Source organism: Ochotona princeps, chromosome 16, assembly GCF_030435755.1.
Source record: "Ochotona princeps isolate mOchPri1 chromosome 16, mOchPri1.hap1, whole genome shotgun sequence".
NCBI classification, from domain to species: Eukaryota; Metazoa; Chordata; class Mammalia; order Lagomorpha; family Ochotonidae; genus Ochotona; species Ochotona princeps.
The window spans coordinates 13,162,731-13,187,850 of record NC_080847.1 but is presented as its reverse complement, the minus strand read 5'-3'; the positions used below and the strand labels follow the sequence as shown (position 1 = coordinate 13,187,850).

General features: G+C 42.4%; 1 protein-coding gene across 1 annotated transcript in view; it reads left to right on the top strand.

Annotated features, from left to right (window-relative positions):
- The first annotated feature begins 1,222 nt into the window (after window positions 1-1,222).
- The window catches only part of LOC101531427 (cytochrome b5 type B), a 45,053-nt gene continuing 21,155 nt past the window's right edge, over window positions 1,223-25,120 (top strand). The window contains exon 1 of the mRNA XM_004583984.4: window positions 1,223-1,488. Within this exon, the coding sequence (XP_004584041.1) occupies window positions 1,327-1,488 (162 nt within the window). The 5' untranslated portion in view covers window positions 1,223-1,326. The remainder of the gene's footprint in view (window positions 1,489-25,120) is intronic.

The following is a 25,120-nucleotide window of genomic DNA, read 5'->3' as shown; positions in this document are numbered from 1 at the left end:
GCTACAGCACCAGGCCCGGCAGTATTAAGGTTTTTTTTTAAAGATCTATTGTATTTTTATTGGAAAGTCAGATATATATATCTGAGTTTATATATATATTATATATGTATGTATATATCTTCATAAATAGATACATACAGAGAGAGAGAGAGAGAGAGAGAAGGAGAGACAGAGAGAAAGATCTTTTGTTCATTGATTCACTCCCCAAGAAACAGGTGGATGATTTTTCTCTCTGTATCTCCTCCTCTTTGCCAATCTGCCTTTCCAATGAAGACAAATAAATCTTACAAAAAGTTTTGTTTGCCTCTAGCAGAAAAAGAGAGCAGGTTTTCAGGACACATAATATTTTGAGAAAGGCAAGAATAGTTTTAAACAGTATCTTATCATATTTCACTCCTAGAGTAGGGAAGGAGAATGTCCTGCAACCCTCCCAATACAATATGGAACAAAATCATTGTTTCTTACTTTGTGTTCTCAGAGCATGCACGATATTTGCCTGGGCAGTTTCTTGTTCTAATCCCACTATTTATACAAAAGCAATGAAATGAGCTTGTAAGATAAACATGGACTCCCTGGAGCAGTATGTTACACACCAGTCCTGACACTGTTGTTAACTGAGACATGTTACAGAGCATTTACCTAGACAGCCCAGGGAGGGGGATTTACAATGTGTTTAGATGCTGTTTGTCAAATGGTGATGTTAAGACTGTAATTCATGGAAAATGCTAAGGTCACCGTTTATGAATGATTCCTACTTGTCCCTTGGCACAACCCAAATCCCTCTATGTCAGGTGGTGGTTTTTAGGCCCTCTCTGACCCCAGATCCCAGCGTATGAATGGCAACTATAGAACTCAGGGACTTGGCGTGAGGCCCGCTGAAGCATTCGGCGAAGAAGTTACTCAGGAAGGATCCGCGGCGAAGGGAAGGAAAGCAGGGAACCTGGAGACTTGGCCCCCTCTTGTAGGGCGCTGCAGAACAAGGGGGACCCTCTCCCGAAGTGACACCTGTCAACGCCAGGGTTCCCAAATCACGGCATCTGATAGGCGAGGTTGGAGCCGCTGAACGGCTCTGATTGGTCAGCTGGACCTAGAACCAGGCTGTCGCCCTCCAGGAGCTGGAAGCGAGTAGGCGGGATTTAGAACTGAACCACTCGTTTCATTGGTGCCAAAGAAAGTCACCACGAACGAATAGGGAGAGTGGTTGGCTGTTGCTAGAAATCCTTCCAGACTCTCACGATACGGAAGCCGAGGTGAGCTGAGCGCGGGCTGTGCCTCCAGGAAGTTAACCCCGGAAACCCGGATAGCGGAGAAGGGGTTTCGAGCCCAATGGCGACCGCGGAAGCCAGTGGCAGCGACGGGAAGGGGCAAGGAGGCGAGACCTCCGTCACGTACTACCGGCTGGAGGAGGTTGCCAAGCGTAACTCCTCGAAGGAGCTGTGGCTGGTGATCCACGGGCGAGTCTACGATATCACCCGTTTTCTCAACGAGGTCGGAGGTTCCTTGGGAAGCTGGAGGGGTGAGGGGTGCGGCGGTTGTAGAAAGAAGGAAGGCCTTTCTGCTGAGGGCGAGAGGGCCTTCAGGCCGTGACTCCCTGAAGGGACTACCACGGGGACCGTGACCCCCTGAGGGGACCCCTACCACGGGGACCGTGATCTCCTGAGGGGACCCCTGCCACGGGAACCGTGATCTCCTGAGAGGACCCCTACCACGGGGACCGAGACCCACTGAGGGGACCCTACCATGGCGACCGAGACCCCCGAGGGGATCCTACCCCGGAGACCGTGACCCCCTGAAGGAATCCCTACCATGGGAACCTTCCTTCTGCACGACTTGCCTACTAACCCCAAACTCTGGTACTTTGTGTCCTGTGTGTGTTACTTCTGTGGGAAGCACTTGTCTGTGAGTCAGGCTAAATGGGCAAAGGCTGCCATTTGCTCCCATATTACAGAAAGGGAGATTGAGGCACACAGGGGCTGAGGAATGGCCCATGTCCAATTGAAATCCCTAGGTCTGAAATGCGCTTTGTAGTTTGCCCATGAAGGAATTCTATTTTGGTTTTACATCTTCCTGAGGAAAAGGGGAGAGAGAGAGAGAGGGAGGGAGAGAGAGAGAGAGAGAGAGAGAGAGAGAGAGAGAGAGAGAGAGAGAGAGGTATGTGTGTATGTGTGTACGTGTGTGTGTGTGTTCTGCCTCCCCCACTTAATTCTGCTTCTGCTGCTTTTTCTAATGTGAGGCAGGAAGTTAATGAGCTGATCTTATTTGCCTGCTGTGTTGAATTTTCTCTTTCTCTCTCTCTCTCTCTTTTTTTTTTTTTTTGCTGTGCTGTATTTCATGACACAACTTTCCTTTGAAACTGGCTCAGTTGAGTGATGATTCTTTTTAAGATTTTAATTTAAGGAAGTGGGCTGGATGTTTTTATTAAGTTGATGGGTTGATGGAAGCTTAATTTACATAGAATAAGTTATGTCCATTTAAAATGTACAGTTGAGTGAGTTTTGATAAGTGTATTCAATCAGGTCATCCCAACCTCAGTCACAGCAAGTTCAGTGTCTCCATCATGTTAGAATTTCCCTTGTGTTCCTTTTCAGTCATTGTTCCCAGCCCTAGGCAACCACTGAGATTAATTGGAGGCTTTGATTTTGTGTGTATGTGCATCCTTTTGTTTTGAATAATAGATAATGCACTTAATTCCTTGTAAACCTCTTGCATAGTAGAAACTGATTGTAGTCTTTCTTTGAAGCAAAAAAGTGTTTTTTTTTTCCTTTTAATTTGGGAACTAGGGAGAAATCTACATCATTCTAGAAAAAATTTTAGAAAAAATTTTAAGACTTCAGGTAAAAAATAGCAGTAAGTTTAATTTTCCCAGAAGGTAGTATATTAAACTCAAAATTGAGTAACTTACTGCATTTGGTGTAGCATGTTTAATGCTTTTGAAAATACTTTCCCATTATTTTCCGTTATTGCTTTATCCTTAAAACAAATTGTGAAGATTGACTTTCATAGTAGTGATCCATATTTTAACAGACATACAGGAAAAGTTCAGAGAGATTATGCTACTGGCCATGTCTGGCTTAGAACCTTAGTTTCTCTTGTCTGCATTGGATTACTTCGATATTCTAGTCTTGGGGCTGGCATTGAGCCAGTTAAACCAGCATTGGAAAGTCAGATATACAGAGAGGAGAGACAGAGAGGAAGATCTTCCTTCCAGTGGTTCACTCCCCAAGTGGCTTGCCACGGCCAGAGCTGATCTGATCTGAAACCAGGAGCCAGGAGCTTCTTCTGTGTTTCCCATGTGGGTGCAGGGTTCTAAGGCTTTGGGCTGTCCTTGACTGATTTCCCAGGCCACAAGCAGGGAGCTGGATGGGAAGTGGAGCCACCGGGATTAGAACCAACACCCATAATGGGATCCCGGCATGTAAGGCGAGCACTTTAGCCTTTGGGCCACTGTGCTGTGCCCAGCTTTGACTTAAGTCCCAGTCTTATTGGCCATTGGGATAATAACTCATCTCTCTGTGTCTGCAACTCTGCCTTTGAAGTAAAAGGAGAAATTCTAGTCGTATCTATGTCGCTTGGTGTTTTCCTTACAGTAAGTTCCTTCCTTTTTTCCTCCCTCACACCCTTTCTCCCTCCCTTCCTTCCTTTTTTTCTCTCTTTTAAAGATTTATTTTTATTGGAAAAGCAGATTTATGGAGAGAAGGAGAGACGGAGATCTTCTGTCCACTATCAATGGCTGTCATGGCTGGAGCTGAGCCAATCCGAAGCTGGGAGCTTTTTCCATGTATCCCACACAGGTGCATGGTCCCAAGGCTCTGGGTCATCCTCTACTGCTTCCCCAGGGAACAAGCAGGGAACTGGATTAGAAGTGGAATAACCAGAACACAGACTGGCACCCATAGGGGATGCCAGCACATGGAGGTGTAGAATTAGTCAGTTGAACCATGTTGCTGGTCCCTACAGTAAGTTTTATGTTAGAGCATAGTTCACAGTAGATAGGCGGTCACATTTTTCATTTGTGGCTTCATTTTTTCCAAAATATATTTTTAAAAAAGATTCGTTTGTTTGAAGACAGACTGAGAGGGACAAAGGCAGGCAGACAGGCTGTTTATCCTCTGACTCACTCCCCAATTGGCCACAGCAGCCAGGGCTGGGTCAAGCTAAGTTGGGAGCCAAGAGCTTCTAATCACCCAAAACTTGGCCCAAGAACTTGGACTGTCTGCTGCTGCTTTCCCAGGCCAACTAGCAGGGAGCTGAGTTGAAAGTGGAGCAGGCAGGACATCAACCTGTGTCCATATGGGGTGCCAGTGTCACAGGAAGTCCTGGCATTTCTTCTTTATTGGTTCAGAATAGATAGTGAATTTGGAAGGAATACTCAATGGCATGTGGAGAATGCTGTCTCACTCTGAAATGGAGATTGCTAATCTGCTTTCCCCACTTGCTGGTATAGCCAAATTTCCAAGGTTTCCATGTAGAAGCTTCAGCTACGGATTTTTGCCTGCATTTAACCTGTTCTTGTATAATCTGTTCCATAGTCTCTGTCCCTGTTTTGTTCATTGCAAGCTTATTCATTCATTCATTCATTCATTGATTTAATCAAACATTTGTCAAGCCTTTACTTTGTGCTAGCTGTTAGTCTAGGAACTTAGGTACAGTCTTGAATAAATATGGGTGCCCTTTTGGAGATTACAATCCACAGGAGGCAGACAAAGTGAGTAACTGATAGACTATGTTAGTGTATGTTAGGTAGCGGTTAGTACTTAAAAAAAGATAAGTGGAATATGTGTGTAGGAGTGTGGTAAGGAGGAAGGATTTACATTTTAGTGTGATGGCCAGAGATAGCTCTGTGAGTCATGAGTGCACTTAAGGGTGTAAGGTCAAGGTAAGGGATAGGTGCGGGAAGCATTGCTGCCCAGGGAGCAAATTCAAAGGCCTCAAGGTGGAAGTGCGTCTGCTAGGTTTTAAGACAGACTTTGACTTCTCTTCTGAGCTGAGAAATCACTGGACCAGAAAAAGGTTGTGATATACTGGTTTTATAGGATAATTCTGACTTCACTATTGAGAAGTGACTGAAGGAAGGCAAAGGTAGAATCAGAGAACCCAGGTAGGAAGCTTTTAGAGGAAGGCAAAAGATGATTTGGATCAGAGTGCTGGCAAATCAGGGTGGTGAAAGTGTCAGTGGTTTTTGTGGTTTTTTTTTTGAAAGACAGGGTTGGAGAAAGGGAAGCCTTCCAATCTGCGTCCCCGATGCTTGCAACACTTGGAGCTGGACCAGATTGAAACCGGGAGCAGGGAACTTAATTCAGGTTTCCCCTGTGGGTTCTGGGGAGCCAGCCTCTCTCCCAGGGTGAACGTCAACAGGAAGTTAGACTGAAGCAGAGCTGGGACTGGAACACATGTACTACGATATGGGATACCTTCATCCCAAGCCATGACAAATGTCCACGCCCATGATGTCCTCTTCTAGAATTATAGTATCTGTTGATTTGCCTAAGTAGTGATAATACTATTTATTGGGTGCCTATTATCCTAAGTGCTTTACGTGTAGTTTTTTTTTTTTAACTCTCTAGACCCAATTTAGAGTTGAGAAAACTGAGGAGCAGAGAAGTGACATTCACAAAATTAATTGGTATAGGTGGAATTTGAACTTGGGTATTCTGACTCTGTAGCCCCTGTGCTCTTCTTAATCATTATTGTAGGATCTGACCCTGTTTTTTTTTTTTTTTTTTTTTTTCTTGGCTGCAGAGTATGGATCAGGACTGTTTACACATTTTCATACTTTAGATAGGACTTGGATTTAGGGACATTGAAACAGATACTTCCTATCTGGAACCCTGTTAATTTTTGTTTTGTTTTAAGTAGGTCAGTCACATATAGTGAAAATGTACCTTTGCCTCTACCCAGTCTCATGGCCTCTTTTTAAAAAATTTTTATTTTATTAATATTTTTTTCTTTTATCCATGGCTTCTTTTTAAAAATATTTATTTATTTTTTATTGCAAAGTCAGATATATATAGAGAGGAGGAGAGACAGAGAAGATCTTCCATCCAATGATTCACTCCCCAAGAGACCGTACCAGCTGGAGCTGAGCCAATCTGGAGCCAGGAGCCAGGAGCTTCTTCCTGGTCTCCCACACAGGTGCAGGGTCCCAAGGCTTTGGACTGTCCTTGACTTCTTTCTCAGGCCACAAGCAGGGAGCTGGATGGGAAGCAGGACCTCCAGGATTAGAACCGGCACTCATATGGGATCCTGGCACATTCAAGGCGAGGACTTGAGCCACTAGGCTACCACGCCTGGCCCCACTCCAGTGAATTTTATTAGAAAATTTTAGCTGGTGCATAATAAGTTGAACAGATCAGACCCAGTGTGATAGTCTAATGGCTCAAGTCCTCGCCTTGCATGCACTGGGATCCTATATGGGCACTGGTTCATATCCCAGCTGCTCCACTTCTCTTCCAGCTCCCTGCTTGTGGTCTGGGAAGGCAGAAGAGGACGTCCCAGAGCCCTGAGACCCAGCACCCATGTGGGATGGAAGATTTTTCTCTCTCTTTCCTCCTCTGTAAATCTGACTTTCTAATAAAATAATCTGCAAAAAAAAAAAAAAGTTGAACACATTTATGGGGTACAATGTGATACATGTAGATATTGTATAATGTCCAGTCAAGATAACCTACTCATTCCTTCAAACATATTTCTTCATGGTTGAGAATGTTCAGAGTTCTTTTCTTTTTCTTTTCTTCTGTTTTTCCTGTTTCTTTCTTTTCTTTCTTTCTGTTTTTTTTTTTTTGGAAAGAATTACAAAGAAAGCAAGAGACACAGGAATAGGTTCTGTGTGTAGCTTCACTCCCTAAATGACTACAGTGGCTGTGCCTGGGTCAGGACAAGTCTGAAGCCTTGAACTCCATCTGGTGATTGGTGCCAAAGCTCTTGGACCATCTTTTCTTGATTTCCCAGGTGCATTGTCAGGGAGCTGGGTCAGAAGCGCAGCACTTGGATTGCAAACCTATGTTCTTATGGGGTGCTGGTGTTGTAGGCACAAGTTTTGCCCACTGCACAACAAGGCCAGCTCCTAGTTGTTGTTGTTTTTCTTTTTTTCCCCATAAATTTATAGTGTGTTATTTTCCTCTATAGTCACCCTGTTGTACAGTAGACCACCGCAAGTTGCTCCTAATTCTGCTTGCTGATTCTGTTGGTCAGTCTTTTGCAATTCCTTGCTCTGCCCTGCCCCTGCTTTTATTTTATGTTTCAAACATTTATTATTTAGCAGGCAGCTGGATTGAAAGAGGAGCAGGTGAGACACCGATTGGCATTAAAGCTTGAGGTTACAGTTTAACACAGTTATGCTACAATGCTACCCCCCCCCATAATTTGATTTCCCTTACATTAGAAGAATACATACTGTTACGTCTAGCTTTTTATGTTCAGTGTATTGGTGAAACTTGTCTGTATTTTATAGGCGTCTATTTCTTTTATTTGCTTTCTGTTTTATTGTGTGACTATACCACATGTTGACCTTTGGGTTCTTTCTGATTTTTTGACTGTTGAGGATAAAGCTGCTGTGAACTTTGACGTACAAACCTTTTTGTGGACATATGTTTTAATTCTTATTGGGTAAATACATAGTAGTAAGACTGCTGGGTCATATGTCTGTTTAATTTTTTGAGCAATTCCAGACTTTTTCCCAAAGTGTTGACATAATTTTACACTCCTACTAGTTATTCATGAGTTTTCCAATTTCTCTGTATCTTTATTTTTTAATTTTTTCAAAGACTTATTTATTATTTATTTTTATTACAAAGTCAGATATATATAGAGAGGAGGCGAGACAGAGAGGAAGATCTTCCGTCCGATGATTCACTCCCCAAGTGAGCTGCAACGGCCAGTGCTGCGCCGATCCAAAGCCAGGAACTAGGAACTTCCTCCAGGTCTCCCACATGGGTGCAGGATCCCAAAGCTTTGGGCTGTCCTCAACTGCCTTCCCAGGCCACAAGCAAGGAGCTGCATGGAAAGTGGAGCTGCCGGGATTAGAACAGGCGCCCATATAGGATCCTGGTGTGTTCAAGGCCAGGACTTGAGCCGCTAGGCCACGGCGCCGGGCCCAATTTCTCTGTGTCTTTATAGACAGAATGTGTCAGTCATCTTACAGCCATCTTCATGGGTGTGTTGTCTGTAATTTGTGATTTTGACCTTGAGTTTTCGTGATGACTAACGATGTTCAGTGTTTTTGGCCTTTTGTGTCTTTTTTTGAGGTGTCTGTTCAATTCTGCCCATCTATTTTACTGTACTGTTTGCTCATTATTGATTTGAAGAGTGTGTGTGTGTGTGTGTGTGTGTTAAGATTTATTTATTTTTATTTGAGAGGCAGATTTACAGAGAGGAAGAGAGACAAAAAGATCCTCCATTCTCTGGTTTGCTCCCCAAATGGCCACAATGGCTGGAGCTGGGCCAATCTGAAGCCAGCAGCCAGGAACTTTTTCTGGGTTTCCCACACAGGTGCAGGGTCCCAAGGCTTTGGGCTGTCCTCCACTGCTTTCTCAGACCATAAGCAGTTCCCTGGGTGGAAGCCGAGCAGCCAGGACACAGACCTGCACCCATGTGGGATGCCAGCGTTTGCTGCTAGAGGCTCAGCTCGCTGAACCACCATACTGACACCAATCTGAAAGTGTTGTGTTTTTTGGTTGTGCTGGTTTTGTGGTCCACGTATCTAGTTTGGTTTCCTACTCTTTTTTTTTAAATAGTTGTGTTTGTAACCTGTGGCAGATAGGTGCTGAGAAGACACACACATCTTAAAGTGCTTACTTTTGTGGCCTTTTCAATAATGTGTGTCAACAGTTAATGGTATCTGTGTAAAGAGCTCGGTAAGAACTAGTGGTCATTTTTGTTATTAACAAAATTGGTGGCTGTAGCATCTATATGAGGGCTAAGTGCAGGTACTTGAAGGCCTAAGGATACATACAGGGTCTGTTTGGTACAACCCCTTGGTACCTCTGAAACCTTGAGAATTTCAGTAATAGTTCTTACAGTTTTTTTTTTTTTTGAAAGGTTGGTCAAAATGAAGAACAGTTTGATTGCTACCCATCCGATAAAATTATATCTGCAGAGTGAACGATGTCTTTCCTTGAATGGTCCCAAGTGGTTAGTCCAACAGAAGAGTAAAAATAATATGAGACAAAACTTAAACTCTAGGCACTGCCTAAACGAGGGTAAACCTACTGTTGCTTACTTAATCGTTTTATGTGTGAGTGTATGCATGCTCACAGATGTGTACACCCCTGAGAGCACACTGGGCCCTTCCTGGATCTCACAAGATTCTGGGAACTGTGCAGTACTCTGAAGCAATGGGAGGAAGCCAGCTGAGTTCTGTTGCTGTTTTGGAGTTGATAGTCTGGTGGAGGAGGAAAGGCACTAAATAAATAATTGCAGTTCTGAATAAATAAACACCACAGGGTATTACCATAGTCATCTTCCACTTTCCCAGGTACATTATCAGGGAGATGAACAGAACTGGAGCATCTGGGTCTTAAACTGGCACCCATTTGGGATGCTAGCCTCACAAGTGGAGGCTTGTCTTGCTGTGCTGTAACATTGGTCCCTCAGATGGGTGAGCTGTAAAAAATAAATAAATAAATAAAAAATAGCATGATGACATGGAGAGAGTTATGAGAATCTAATAGTGGGATCTAATCTGGTGGGGATAAGGAGTATCAAATTGCATTTGGATCTGCAGACCTGGACTTCAGACCTTGGGCAGTGCTGACTGCCAAGACTGCACCTTTTCTGATAATCAGCCAATTTGCTTCTCCTCTGTTTTACCCGGTCTTACCAGGCTCATTCTCATCTTAGTATAAATGCCTGACTGAGGACCTGATCACTTTCTTTGTTCTGTTCACCTGTTCACCACCCAGGTCTTTTAGCTTTTTCTGTCCTGACAAGCTGTTTTTTAGCAACTAATGTTCATCTTGCCCAGAACTTTAATCTCCACATTTTATTTTAGCCAGCCATTGGAGCTACTTTGCCCAGCTTGTCTGACCAGCAGGTCTGGACCATGTGTTCACCAGCAGAAGCTATGACCCGCCAGGGGAGTTTCCCACGTTCCTCCACTTGAGCCACTCCCAGACCCAGTTCTCATACATGCCAGTGGGTTTAAGGCCAGTGTCTGGCATAGTCTGGCCTTCCATTTGGCCTTGTATGAGCTGGTGAACGTTGCAGCCCGGCCCACCCCACACCCTATTCAGGATGCACATTCGGGTGCTGCTGCCTTGACCAGTCCAGACTGTTGTGGATTCCTTTACCTGTGATTGATGGCAGTCTCCTTGATCACACCTAGCTTAGTCCATCATCACCCCAACTCTTGAGCTAACCAGTGGGGCTAGTATTTCCACAGGGTTTGACCCACACATCCCCCACAGAATCTATCTCCGGTTGTGGTTCTCTCGTGTGCTAGTTAATGTCATGGCCCTGCCTAATGTGATCCATCATCATGTCAGGTAATAGGGTATGATCCTGCTAGACAAGCCCCGAACCTTAGCTTTTACATGGACTGGTGTTCGGTGGTCAGCATTGTTCAGTGATTACAAGTTCTACACAGGATTCAAAGCAGGTTGGTCTATGAGTCTTATCCATAAAGATGATCTGGTCCCTCTCCTCCAACCTACCAGGTCTCATTACCCTGGCTTACCTTCAAAGGAAAAGTTACTCTGTTGTTGGGAGTCTTTAGGATTGATTCACATCCCAGAAGCACAGTGGGCTCAATATGAAGCTACCTAAGCAGCAATTCAAAGCCCCCAAACCCCAGAGCTCACTGCTGGAGGACAGCTCACTGTGTGTACATGGTGGCTGGAATCGGGGTTCTGAGCATGAAGACGATCCCGGCCTGGCACCCACCAGCTGCTGGAAGTTTTAACCACCCCCCTACCCCCCCACCCCAAGGTGGCCCCATCCTCAGACTCATCCACCACACAATGATGGTGGCTGGTGGGGACTAGGCCCACCACATTTTATTTTAATGAGGTAACATGTTTGGCTAGAGGTTCCTCTTTTTAATCACCCAGACTAATTTCACAATTTCCTGAATGTTAATGTTTCTAGATTTCATTTTCCTAGTCAGGTGATCTCTAGCATATCTCTATTGTTATTTTTATAATTACATCAGCATGGTATTTCCACTCATAAAGGATGTGTATTTTTTCCCCTTATATTTTTGTTATGTAACTATTTGTCATTCATCAAATTCTCTTTTCTGTTCATCTGTTTCTGTTTTTCCTATAGAACTAGTGACCTGGAAGTATTACTTTCCAGTAGTACTTTGTCTTCTTGCTTTCCTTCAGCCAAGCATACATCTACTGGTTTTCCCAGTAGCACTTAGTAAAGCAAGTGAATTTAAGGAAAACTTGAAAGGCTTCACCTCCTCCTTACAACATGTTCTTTGGATAGTTCAACTATCTAAAATTCTTCACAAGAGGATGTTATGGAATTTCCCTTATAGCTGTGAAGTGCTTGGATTGTTAGTGCTTGACTGAAATAGAAATGAGTAATCGTAATCATTGTTTCATCTCCTTTGGGAGTTTATAATCTTGGTTAGGATGTAGTTAATTTAAAATTTTTTATTTGTAATATTGTATAACTGTTGATACAGTATAAGAGCAGACATGGTCCCTTAGTATTAAAACACGGAAGTTCTCCAGGCAGAATAATTTTTTTAAGCTTTATTTTTAGGGCCTGGCACAGTAGCCGAGTTGCTAAAGTCCCCACCTTGCACATGCCGGGATCCCAAATTGGCGCCGTTTTGTATTCAGGTTGCTCCATTTCCCATCCAGCTCCCTGCTTGTGGCCTGGAGAAGAAGTAGAGGACAGCCCAAAGCCTTGGGACCCTGCACCCATGTGGGAGATCCGAAAGAAGCTCCTGGCTGCCGGCTTCAGATCAGCTCAGCTCTGGCTGTTGTGGCCACTCGGGGAGTGAACAGGCATTTGGAAGATCTTTCTTTCTGTTTTTACCTCTCTAAATCTGACTTTCCAATAAAAATAAAGTCTTAAAATTTATTTTTTATTTATTTGAAAAGCAGAGTTACAGAGAGAGGAGAAATAGAGACAGCAAGCCAGCTTCCATCTGCTGGTTCATTTCCCAAATGGCCTGGGTTTGGGAAAGGACAAAGCCTTTTCTAGACATCCCACATGAGTTCAGGGGCCCAGACACTTGTTGCACTTTGTGCTGCTTTCCTAGGTACTTTAGCAGGGAGATGGATCGGGAAGTAGAATAGGCTGGTCTCAAACTAGATCACTTATAGGGTGCTGGCATCACAGATATAGGCTTAACTTATTATGCCACAACTCTGGCCCCAAGAATATTTTTTAATAAAAGAGCGGGAGAAATTTTGTTTGTACAGTAGATTTTAATAGTTTGGGCTACTGATGTAGACTACTAAGGATAATCTCCACATTGTCCTATCTCACTTGTATTGTTTACCCATGATGCAAACAAAGACAGGTGGATGGCTTGTATTAAATGTTGGTAAATAACCTAGCTTTTTGTTATTTTTATCGTGGATTTGTATTTTATATATATACATAAATGAATTGTGTGTATATAAATGAATGTATATGTATAGTTTGCCTGTTTTATCCTTTTTTAAAAAAATATTTATTTATTTATTTATTGAAAAGTCAGATTTACAGAAAGGAGAGAGAAAGACTTCCGTCCTCTGGTTCACTCTCCATGTGGCCGTAATGGCAGAGCTGAGCCAATCCAATACAAAACCAGGAGCCAGGAGCTGCTTCTAGGTCTCCCGCATGGGTGCAGGTTCCCAAGGCTTTGGGCTGTCCTCTACTGCTTGCCCAGGCTACAAGCAAAGAGCTGGATGGGAAGTGGAGCAGCTGGGACACAAACTAGTGCCCATATGGGATCCTGGCCCTTGCAAGGCGAGGAATTAGCCACTGAGGTATTGCACCTCACCATATTTTTTCCTTTTAACTGTACAATTCAGTGACTTCAATTATGTTCCTAATTTGTTGCAACTGTCTTCATTATCTGGGTCATCGACCCAAAGAAACTGTAGCCATGAAGAAATAACTCCACATTCCTCATCCCAAATTCCCGGTAACTCTTAGTGTACTTTCTGACTATTAATTTGTCTGTTTTGTTTTTTAATTTAATTTATTTTTGTTGGAAAGGCAGATTTATAATTGAAGGGAGAAAGATCTTCCATCCGCTGGTTCACCCCAAGTGATTGCACAGTGGCCAGACTTCAGCTGACCTGAAGCCTGAAGCCAGGAGTTTCCTCCACGTGGGTGCAGGGTCCCAAGGCTTTGGGCTATTCTCCACTGCTTTTCCAGGCCACAAGCAGGGAGCTGGATGGGAAGTGGAGCATCTGGGACATGAATTGGTGTCCATATGGGACCTAGCATGATTCAAGGTGAGGATTTAGCCTCTAGGCTATTGTGCCAGGTCCAATCTGCCTGTTTTTGATACTTTATGTAAAAGAAATCATATGCTGGTCCTTTTATTTCTAAATTCTTTCACTTAGTGTATGTGTTTTTTAAAATTTTCACAAAATACATGAAAAGTAAGAGTATTTTAACCATTTATACACATTCCGTTCTGTGTCATTAAGTATATCCACATTGTTAGCAACTGTACTTCATCCATTTCTAGAAGTTTTTCATTATCCCCTACTAGAACTCTGTCTGTTTCTTCTTCCTCTCAGCCTCTCTTAGTTTATGTTCTCCTTTTTGATTGTGTGGACTTGGCTACTCTAGATACCTAGTATAAATTGTCACCCAGTATTTGTCCATTACATTCTATTTTACTTTGCTTAGTGTGTGTGATATTTCAAGATTAATCCATGTTGTACTATGGATCAGAATTGTGTTGAGTTGAGTTTTGAAGCTGAGTAAGACTGTATATGTGTATCCTACCCTTGGCAGTGTTCATCTACTGCTGGGCACCAGCTGTCTGGGCAGGTGTGGACAGTGCTACAGACATCCTGGTCGACAGATATTTAAGTCATTTGGATATGTCTAGGGGAGTTGCTGGGTCATGTGGTAATGCTGTGTTTGTGTCCTGCCTCGTAAAGTGCCAAAGTGTTTTCCACAGTAGACAATTCCTTTTTACATTTTCACTTCAGTGTAACAGGGTTCCAGTTTCTCCATATTGACTCCAACATTTGTAATTTTTCACATTAAAAATTATTTATTTGGGCCAGCGCAGTGGCTGAACATACTAATCCTCTGCTTGCTAATGACAGCATTCCATATGGGTGTTGATTCAAATCCCAGTTACTCTACTTCTGATCCAACTCCCTGCTTACGTTTGAAATGGGAAACCAGCAGAGCATGGTTCAAATTCTTGGGCCTCTGAAGCTATAAGGGAGACCCGGAAGAAACTCGTGGCTCCTAGCTTTGGATCAGCTTAGCTCGGGCCATTGTTTCCATTTGGGGAGTGAACCAGTAGATAGATCTATTTGTTCTCTCTGTGAATTTTCCTTTCAAATAAAAATAAATAATAAATCTTTTAAAAGTTAGTTTTGGGGCCTAGCTCCCTAAAGTCCTTGCATTGCATGTGCTGGAATCCCACAGGGGTGCCAGTTTGTGTCCAGGCTGCTCCACTTCCAACTCCCTGCGTGTAGTCTGGGAAAGCAGTTAAGGACGGCCCAAAGCCTTGAGACCCTGCACCCATGTGGGAGACTCAGAAGAAGCCCCTGGCTCCTGGCTTCGGATCAACTCAGCTCTGGCTGTAGTAGCCGCTTGAGAGTGAATAAGCAGATGTAAGATCTTCCTCTGTCTCTGCTTCTCTCTGTAATCTGCCTTTCCAATAAAAATAATAATATTTTTAAAAAACTTTGACAAGAAAATAAAAAGACAAGCCACAGGCTGGAAGCAAATATTCATGATACAATTATCTAGCAAAGATATTCACAGACGTAAAAGAATTATTATGTTTTGACTCATTAGGTAGGGGGTAGGACCTGTTTACCTACTTAAATCACCTGAAGTTTCTTTTGTTTGTTTTTTTAATGTGTTGTCAAAGTTCAGAACATTAATCAAATAACTGAAATAGTAATTTGGCTGTAATTCTTAAAAACTTTCATGAAAACAATGGAGAAAATGTAATTTAAATGTTTTTTTCTTACAGTGAAAGTGCCTTGAGTTCTGGATGTAGGTTTTGGTAGATACCGTTCCCTACTGTCAGCTGCAGGAGGAAAGTCTCAGATAATTATTTAAGCACAGGAAATCAACCAGTAGATCAGTGGAGTTGAACCAGGGTTTTAAAAATTGTTCCTGTTGCTAAAGGCAACATTTAAAATTAAGGGATATAAAATGTACAGTTGTTATCTGTTGCTCCCACTGCTACAAGTTCTAAATATGAACAGACTTTTCCCAAGTGTTCAAAATGTCAAGCAGGAAAGGAATCCCCACGTATTTACCATGCGTCTTCTCTACAATTTTTCTAAGAATCTAGCTGGTATGCATTAGGTAATGGTGACCCTGTAGTTAAATTTGTTCCTGTCAACTTTGGGAAACAGTACATTCTGGTCTTAAAAATGTGACCTGAGTATTTTCCAATTTATTAGCATTGCTTGCACATATTTATGTATATCAAGATTGAGGTATAAGTTTTTAACTTTGTCGTCATTGACTTTGCTGGGAACAAAGTGAATAAAATCCTTTTGTTTTGGGGATTACATTACAAGTTTAGAAGTGTGTTAATTTAGAGCTTTAAATGGCAGAGGCCACCTGTAGGGCAAATGTTGAGTAATAAGATCTCTGGGTAGGTCTCAAGGCTTTCATTTGGCTTTCTGATGAATGATTGTGTTATTACACAATTTCTTGTTCCCGGTGGAGCATAATCAATCATATGGTCCTAAAATGGGAGTTTCATCCTCTGCACAAGTTGGCACCCATTTTTCTTTGTCGAAGCTAAATGTAAACAGCTTTCTCAATTAAAAATTTTTTTGAAAGATTAATAATGTTCCATTACACATTTTTTTTAAAAAATTGTCACTTGAGGAATTACTGTAGCCAATTTTTTTTAAAGAATTATTTATTTTTCTTGAAAGAGAGTTGGAGAAAGATCTCCCGTCTGGGGGTTCACTGCCCAAATGGTTGCAGTGGTCGGTGCTGAGCCAGTCCGAAACCAGGAGCCAAGAACTTCTTGGTCAATTCTCTGCTACTTTTCCAGCCCTTTAACAGGGAGCTGGATGGGAAGTGGAGCAGCAGAGGTTTAGCCTATGAAACTATGGCAGCAATGCCTCCTTTTTTTTGTAAATTTTTTTATTTGAAAGATTTAGAGAGGGCCCAGCGCGATAGTCTAGCAGCTGAAGTCCTCACCTTGAACACATTGGGATCCCATGTGGGCACCGGTTCTAATCCTGGCAGCTCCACTTCCCATCCAACTCTCTGCTTGTGGCCTGGGAAAGCAGTCAAGGATAGCCCAAAGCCTTGGGAACCTGCACCCGCGTGGGAGACCCGGAAGAGCTCCTGACTTGTCAGTGGCTCAGCTCCAGTCGTTGTGGTCGCTTGGGGTGTGAATCATTGGACAGAAGATCTTCCTCTCTGTGTCTCCTCTCTGTATATCTGACTTTGCAATAAAAATAAATCTTAAAAAAAAATTTAGAGAGAGTCACAGTGACTGAAATCTTCCATTTATTGGTTCATTCATGAAATGGCTGCAGTAGTCTTGGGCTGGTTTGTTCTCACTTAAGCCTCCATGACCTTCTGGATCCTCCATGTAGGTATAGGAGCACAAGCACTTGGGCCACCTGCTGCTTTCCTAGGTCCAATAGCAAGCAGGAAGCGGGAGCATCTGGGACTTGGAAGTGGTGTTCCTATGCGATGCTGGTGTTACAGGCAGTGGCTTAGCAAACTGTACCACAGTGCTGGCCCCTCTGTTATTCTTATCTTTAGGTAATTGTAATTTTTGTTAGAGTTAAATTTTCAGATAACTGCAACTTAAGTAACATTTTTAGAATTATTTATTTTTATTGGCAAGTCAGATTTATCTCCTGTCTCAGGAGATACAGAGAGAAAGGTCTTCCATCCTCTGGTTCACTCCCCAAGTAGCTGCAACAGCTGGAGCTGAGCCATCTGAAAACAGGAGCCAGGGGTTTCTTCTGGGTCTCCAATGCAGGTTCAGTGTCCTCAGGATTTGGGCCGTCCTCGACTGCTTTCCTAGGCCACAAGCAGAGAGCTGGAAGGGAAATGGAACAACCGGGACACAAACCAGTGCACATATGGGATCCTGACGCTTGCAAGATGACGACTTCAGCTCCTGAGCCATTGTGCCATTTTCAACCTTTTAGTGACTCTGGACCTAAAATGAGTCTCTTGTAGACAGTCTGTAGTTGGATCACATTGTTTCAATTCCTTTTGCCAATTTCTGATTGGAAAGTTTAATACAGTTTAATACAGTCAAATTATTGATAGTGATCTCCATCGTTTTACTGTTTTCAAATATGCATTATTGCTTTTCTTTTGTCTTTCATTTCCTGCTTCACTTTTTATATTTAGTTAATACTTAGTTCTCATTTTATATTCAGACACAGTCCCCATTTTGCTGTGTTTCAAATTATAATTTTTCAGCCTCACAATGGTGCAAAGGCAATGTACTTTCAGTAGAAATCATACTTTTGCATTTGAGTTTCTGGGCTATTCATATGCAGTACAGCACACTAGTACAGTGAGCTGGAGTTGAGTCAGACCAAAGCCAGGAGCCTAGCACTGTATCCAGTCAGCAGCCCAAAGCACTTGGACCGTTCTCTCCTGCTTTCCCAGGCACCTTACCAGGGAACTGGATTGGAAGTGGTGCAACCTGGGCTTGTGCTGATGCTCATAGGGAATGTCAGCATTCCAGGCAGCAGCCCAACCCACAGGACTACAATGTGGGCCTCGACCTTTATCCTTTAAAGTGATTAAGATGGTGTCTCATTCATTTGTGCAGCTGGCAGATTACCCAAGTCTGGATAATTTATATAAAGAGCAGACATTTATTTTCTCTTAGTGTTGGAAGATGGATAGTCCAAGACTAAGGCTCTAGCATGTTTGGTTAACTGGTCAGGGCTGCTGTCTGCTTTCAGGCTTGAGCCTTGTTGTGGACACTTCCACAGGGGAGGAAGAGCTGTGGCTTTACCTGGTGGAAGGAGGGAAAGTGCCCAGCACTGTTTGAAGCCTCTTGTGTAAGAACCTCAGTCATGTTCTTATGTAAGAATCCATTCACATTTAATACTATCACATTTGTCATGCAGTTTCAGTGCCAGATTTTTGGAACAGACTTACATAGCAGATGGCAAATTTAATGCTTGTGCTGTTTTTTTTTTTTTTAAAGATTTATTTATTTTTATTGGAAAGGCAGATCAGATTTACAGAGAGAAAGAGAAACAGAAAGATCTTCCATCTGCTGGTTCACTCCCCAAATGGCCACAACAGGCTGAGCTGAGTTAATCTGGAGCCAGGAGCTTCTTCCAGGTGTCCTACCTGGGTATAGGGACCCAAGGCCTTGATCCATCTTCTGCTGCTTTTCCAGGCCATAAGCAGGGAGTCGCATAGGACATGGAGCAGCCAGGACTTGAACTGATGTCCTTATGAGATGCTGGAACTGCAAGTGGAAGCTTAATTACCTTACTACACCATGATGCCCAACTTTCTTTTTGTTTTCCTCCCTTCTGTTTTCCTTTTTTTTCTCTTTTTCTTCTTTTTTCCTTTTCTCTTCTTTTTTTTTCCAACTTTCTGCTCTGCTAATAATTGTTGGTATGTGTTTTGTGAGTTTAAGTTATGTGTAAAACGAAAGCCAAGTCCAAGTGACTGAAGTTAGAGTTGCTTATGGTTTGCAGGGAGTTTTTGCTTATTCCACTCTTGGCTTATACTTGTAATTCAGTAGCTGGAAAATTCGTATGGATTTTTACTATCATGAGAGCATATCTGTGTCTATTAACTAATCTGGTTGTTGCATCTCCTCTGAATTGTTTTTTTTTTTTTTTTTTTTTATGTACTTTAAGCTTCTGAAAAGTCTGGTCTGTCAGAACCTGTTGTTGGCTGGTGATGCCAGATGGGAGGAGGTTGGCATTTCCTGACACTCCCAAGTTTATAGTTTGGTGGATGGGAACAATGGTGTCCAACTAGAAGGAATCTACTATTGTTACTAAACCTTAACTTTCAAAAGTGACATAAAATTGTTCATATTCGTAAGGTGTCGTGTTAAGTCCTGATACGTATGTACATTTTACAACATCCACTTAAGCATTTCTTTTTATGGTAAAAAATATTCAAAATACTATCTTTGATTATCTAAGTGTGTTTCTGGGCAAAACCAGGAAGATGCACCACAACACAAAACATCCTGCCTCTTTCCTTTTGTCTCACTGACTCTCTCACACAGTTTGTCACATGTCAGGAGGTTTGGTGGGAGTAAGAGTGTGGAAAGCACTTTCCAAAAGTTTATTTGAACTTGTCTTTCACAGCTTCTTTTGTCTTCCCTGTCTTAGAAGAAGAGCTGGTTGTTGAGTCTCCTATGCCCTGAATTACACTGTCTTTCTCTATCTCCATATACATATATGTATGCACACACACACATATGTATGCTTTTTGGCTGTTGTGAATGATGCTTTTTTTTTTAAAGATTTATTTATTTTATTACAAAGTGAGATATACAGAGAGGAGGAGAGACAGAGAGGAAGATCTTCCGTCCGATGATTCACTCCCCAAGTGAGCTGCAACTGCCGGTGTGTGCCGATCTGAAGCCGGGAACCAGGAACCTCTTCCAGGTCTCCCACACGGGTGCAGGGTCCCAAAGCTTTGGGCCATCCTCGACTGCTTTCCCAGGCCACAAGCAGGGAGCTGGATGGGAAGTGGAGCTGCCGGGATTAGAACCATATGGGATCCCGGGGCGTTCAAGGCGAGGACTTTAGCACTAGGCCACTGTGCTTGGCCCATGAATGATGCTTTAATGAATATTCACAGAAAAGTTTTTATGTGTAAGTGTTTTATTGCTTTTGGGTGCACATATACCTAGTTGTGTAATTTCTGGGTCATATGCTAACTCGGATTAACTGCTTGTGGAACTGCCAGAGGTTTTCATAGCCAGTGTATCATTTTATGTTTTCATCAGTAGTGTGAAGAATCTGGTTTCTCCACATCCTCCTAAACCTTGTGGTTGTCTGAATTTTTGATTGTAGCCAGTCTAGTGGGTATGAAGTAAACCTGCTATGGTTTTGATTTACATTTTTGTTGTGACTAATGAAATCAAATATCTTTTTATTTACCATTTGCGCATCTTTTAAAAAAATTGTTCACATTCCAAGCCTCTTTAAATGATTAAGTCATTTTTCTGTTAAGTTTCAAGAATGTTTTATGTATTCTGGATATAAGTGTCTTGTTAGCTTTGTGCTTGTCTTTTCTCCCATTTACTTTATTAGTAACTTGGTTGAAGTCCTAAAGTTTTTGTTTTGATGAAGGCCAGTTTATATATATTTTTTTCCTTTTATTGTTGTACTTTTGGTGTTTTGAAGAAAATATTTCCTAATCCAATATCATGGTTTACTGCTGTGTGTTCTTTTAAGCAAGGCCCTCATTTATCAGTACTTACGGACTGCAGCTTGTTGGACCAAACTTGTTGATAGGCGAATCTCCAAGATTAAATCTTGGCACATCAGCCTTAACATGTGGGCTAAAGTTCAAACACATTGTTTTGCTTCATAGTATTTGGGTCAGTTTTAAGAGTATAGTTCCCTATATATTATTCCAATTTTTTTTGTTCTTCGGTACATTTTAAATTTTGAAAACTGCAATAAATTTTGTATTACATGTGTATTAATGTTTTTTTTAAAGTGTGTTTTCTCTGACCTAGTGACTGCATTTAGCCTCAGTGTAACCTTATCCTAGCATTACCTTTTTTTTTCTTTTTAAAGATTTATTTGTTTTTATTGTAAAGGGAGATTTACAGAGAGAAAGAGAGAGAGAGAGAGAGAGAGATCTTCCATCTACTGGATAACTCCCCAGATGGCCTCAATGGCTGGAGCTGAGCCGATCCAAAGTCTGGAGCTTCTTCTTGGTGTCCCTCGTGGGTGCAGGGTCTCGAGGCTTTGGGCCATTTTCTACTACTTTCCCAGGGCACAAGCAGGGAGCTAGATGGGAAGTGGAGCAGCCAGAACACAAACTGGTGTCCATATGGGTTCCTGACCTTGATGTTGGAAGATTAGCCTATTGAATCATTGTGCCAAGACCCTGTAGTGTTATCTAACACCCATCAGGACTGAAATTAAATTGGTCTTCCTTCCAATTGCATTGCCGTGTCTGCTTCTGGTGTTATTTAGACTGATCTTCCTCCTTTGTCTTTCTTTGTCAGTGGTTTTCACATTGTTTGTTGAGGCCCCATGGTAGTGTAATGCCATAAGACTTCACCTTGCATGTGCCAGGATCCCATATGGGCACCAGTTCTTGTCCCAGCTGTTCCACTTCCCATCCAGCTCCCTGCGTGTGACCTGGGAAAACAGTAGAGGATGGTCCAAAGCCTTGGAACCGGCACCAGAGACACAGAAAAAGCTCCTGGCTTCAGATCAGCTCAGCTCCGGCTGTTGAGGCCACTTGGGGAGTGAATCAGCGGTTGGAAGATCTTACTCTCTGTCTCTCATTCTCTCTATTAAATCTGCTTTTCCAATAAAAAAATAAATAAATCTTTCAACAAAAACAATTGTTTCTTGAGAATTGCTGTATACTTTAATCACATCTGTTTGATTATGTACATTGTGCTTCCATCCAAAATACTGCTTAAAGGGGGTCAGAGCTGTGGCTCCACAGGCTAATCCTCCTTCAAGTGCTGACATCCCATATGGGGACTGGTTCATGTGCCAGCTTTTCCACTTCCGATCCCACTCCCTGCTTAGGATTGTGAAAGCAGCAGGACATTCTCCAAGTGCTTGGGAACCTGCACCAACATAGATCCCTTGAGGGGCCGCCCGTTTCCAGCTTCAGACTGGCTCAGCTGTGGCTGTTTGGGGAGTGAACCAGCAGATGGAAGCTCTTTACCTGTCTCTCTTCCCCTGTAAATCTTCCTTTGAAATAAAAATGAATCTTAAAAAAAAATGCCTCTTGAAGAAAGTGTTCTGAATCTGAAAAAGCTGAAATACTGCCTTGCTTACAACCAGTAATCCAGACCCTTTTTTCTTTTAAAGATTTATTTATTTTATTACAAAGTCAGATATACAGAGAGGAGGAGAGACAGAGAAGATCTTCCGTCTGATGATTCACTCCCCAAGTGAGCCGCAACGGGCCGGTGCGCGCCAATCCGATGCCGTGAACCAAGAACCTCTTCCGGGTCTCCCACGCGGGTGCAGTGTCCCAATGCATTGGGCCGTCCTCAACTGCTTTCCCAGGCCACAAGCAGGGAGCTGGATGGGAAGTGGAGCTGCTGGGATTAGAACCGGCGCCCATATGGGATCCCGGAACATTCAAGGCGAGGACTTTAGCTGCTAGGCCACGCCGCCGGGCCCCAGACCTTTTTTTTTTAACAAATGACTATTGCATGATATATAAGAAATGCTTTTTAAGAACTGTACTAGGAAAATGTACTGAAAATCTCATTTAATAAATTTTCTCTAAGTTATATGTTGTGTGAAACCACTGTTCTATGTTGAAAAAGAAAACGCTGTTTTCCTAGTTAGTTCCCCTCTCCCAAAGTAACTTTATGCTGACTTTTTAATTCCAGATACCTTTTTTTATATAATGGTCTCTATAAAATATGGTTTTTTATAAATGTGTATATAATAAAATGTGGTTTTTTAATTAAATTTTTTTACAGATGTATTTTTATTGGAAAGGCAGAGAGAAGGAGAGACAGAGAGGAAGATCTTCCTTCCAGTGGTTCTTTTTTTTGTTTTAAAGATTTATTTTTATTGGAAAGGCAGATATAGATAGAGGAGGAGAGACAGGAAGATCTTTCATCCATTGATTCATTCCCCAAGCGGCTGCAATGGCTGGAGCTGAGCTAATCCGAAGCCAGGAGCCCATAGCTTCTTTTGTATCTCCCATGCAGATGCAGGTTTGGGCTTTGGGCCATCCTCGGCTGCTTTCCCAGGCCACAAGCAAGGAGCTGGATGGGAAGTGGGGTTGCCAGGGTTAAAACTGGTGCTCAAATGGGATCCCAGCATGTGCGATGAGAGGACTTTAGCTGGTAGGCTACTGCGTTGGGCCCAGCAAATTTTATTTGAGAGAAAACCTACCTGATGGTTTACTCTCCATCTGCCTAGAAAATTATTTATTTTTAAAGATATATTTACTTGAAAGTCAAAGTCATATGAAGAGAGAGTGAGAAAGGGTTTACTCTCTAGATTGTCTCAGCAGCCGGACTGGGCTTCCAGGAACCGGGAAACTCATTCAGGTCTTCTACCTAGGTGCAGGGACCCAAGCACCTGACTGCCGTCCACTCCCTGCTTTTTTGAGGCTATCGGCTAGATTGGAAGTGGACCAGGTAGGACACAAAGCAGCACCCGAGTGGGATACTGGCATAGGCAGGTGGCAGCTTTGCCAGCCTGTGCCACAGTACCAACTCGAAAAGCCAGGCACTTATCCAGGTCTTTAATATGAGTGACAGGGACCCGATGACTTGAGTCAATTCTGCTGCCTCTCAGTGCTATAGTAGGAAGCTGGAGTTAGGAACCAGAGCTGGGTGTTGCTTGGGTACTCTGATACAGGACTCAGATGTCTTAACTGCTATCATCTTTAAGGTATAGTTCAATATTATGCACTTATGTTGTCCATCAAAGCTCAGAAGCTTGTCAAACTTGGACTATACTAGCTAAACAAATTCCCTTTCCTGCTCTTTCAAGCAGCTGGCAACTAGATTCTACTTCCTGTTTAGTGGAAGGATATGGTATTTTTTCTTCTTAGCTTGGTTTATTTCAGTTAGTGTAAAGTCTTCAAGGTGTGGTTGTGTTGTAGCATGAGAAGGACTTTTTCTTTATTTTTAAAGACTGAATAATATTCCAATACGTGAATACATATCACATTTTGTTTCATTATGTAACTGTTAGGGAACATTTGAATTGTTTCCACCTCTCTGCTGTTGTCAATAATGCTGCTTTGAACTTGAATATATAAATATCTCTTTGAGATCTTGCCTTTAGTTCCTTTAGATATATACCCAGAAGTAGAATTGCTAGATCATATGGTAGTTCAATTTCCTTTTTTTTTAATTTTAAGATTTGTTTTATTTTTATTGGAAAGTCAGATATACAGAGAGGAAGATTTTCCCTCTGTTGATTCACTCCCCAAGCAGCCACAGCGGTTGGAACTGAGCTGATCCAAAGCCAGGAGCCAGGAGACTCTTCCAGGTCTCTAAGGCTTTGGGCTGTCCTTGACTGCTTTCCCGGGCAACAAGCATGAAGCTAGATGGGAAGTTGGGTGCCTGGGATTAGAACCAGCACCCATATGGGATCCGGGCATGTGCAAGGCAAGGACTGTAGCTGCTAGGCTGCTGTACTGGGCCTATGGTAGTTAAACTTTAAATGTTTTGAGGAATTTTCATATTATTTTCCATACTGGCTACCATGTTTTAAAATTCCAAGAGTATGCATGGTTTCCAATTTCTCCATGTCCTTGCCAGCATTTGTTAATTTTTGTACTTTAGTTCATAGCCATCTAAATGTATATAATGTAGTTTCTCTTTTGTGAAATTAGTGTTGTTGAACATCTTTTCGTATCTTTGTAGATCATTTGTATGTCTTCTTTGGAGATATACCTTGTCAGATTCTTTGTCCTTTTTGAAAGTGAATTTGACTTTTTTCTGTTGTTGAGTTTTGGGAGCTTTTTATATATATATACATATAGAGTGAGACATACACATATACATATAAAAATTTGATACATAATTTAAATATTTAATTTGCATTTAATTATATATTATATAAATTAAATAAACATCTATTTATTTAAGAGTCAGAGCAAGAGAAAGAGAGCATTTTTAAAGGCTATTTTATTGGGGGCCCGGCGCCGTGGCCTAGCATATAAAGTCCTCGCCTTGAACGCCCCAGGATCCCCTGTGGGCGCTAGTTCTAATCCCGGCGGCCCTACTTCCCATTCCAGCTCCCTGCTTGTGGCCTGGGAAAGCAGTCGAGGATGGCCCAAAGCCTTGGGACCCTGCACC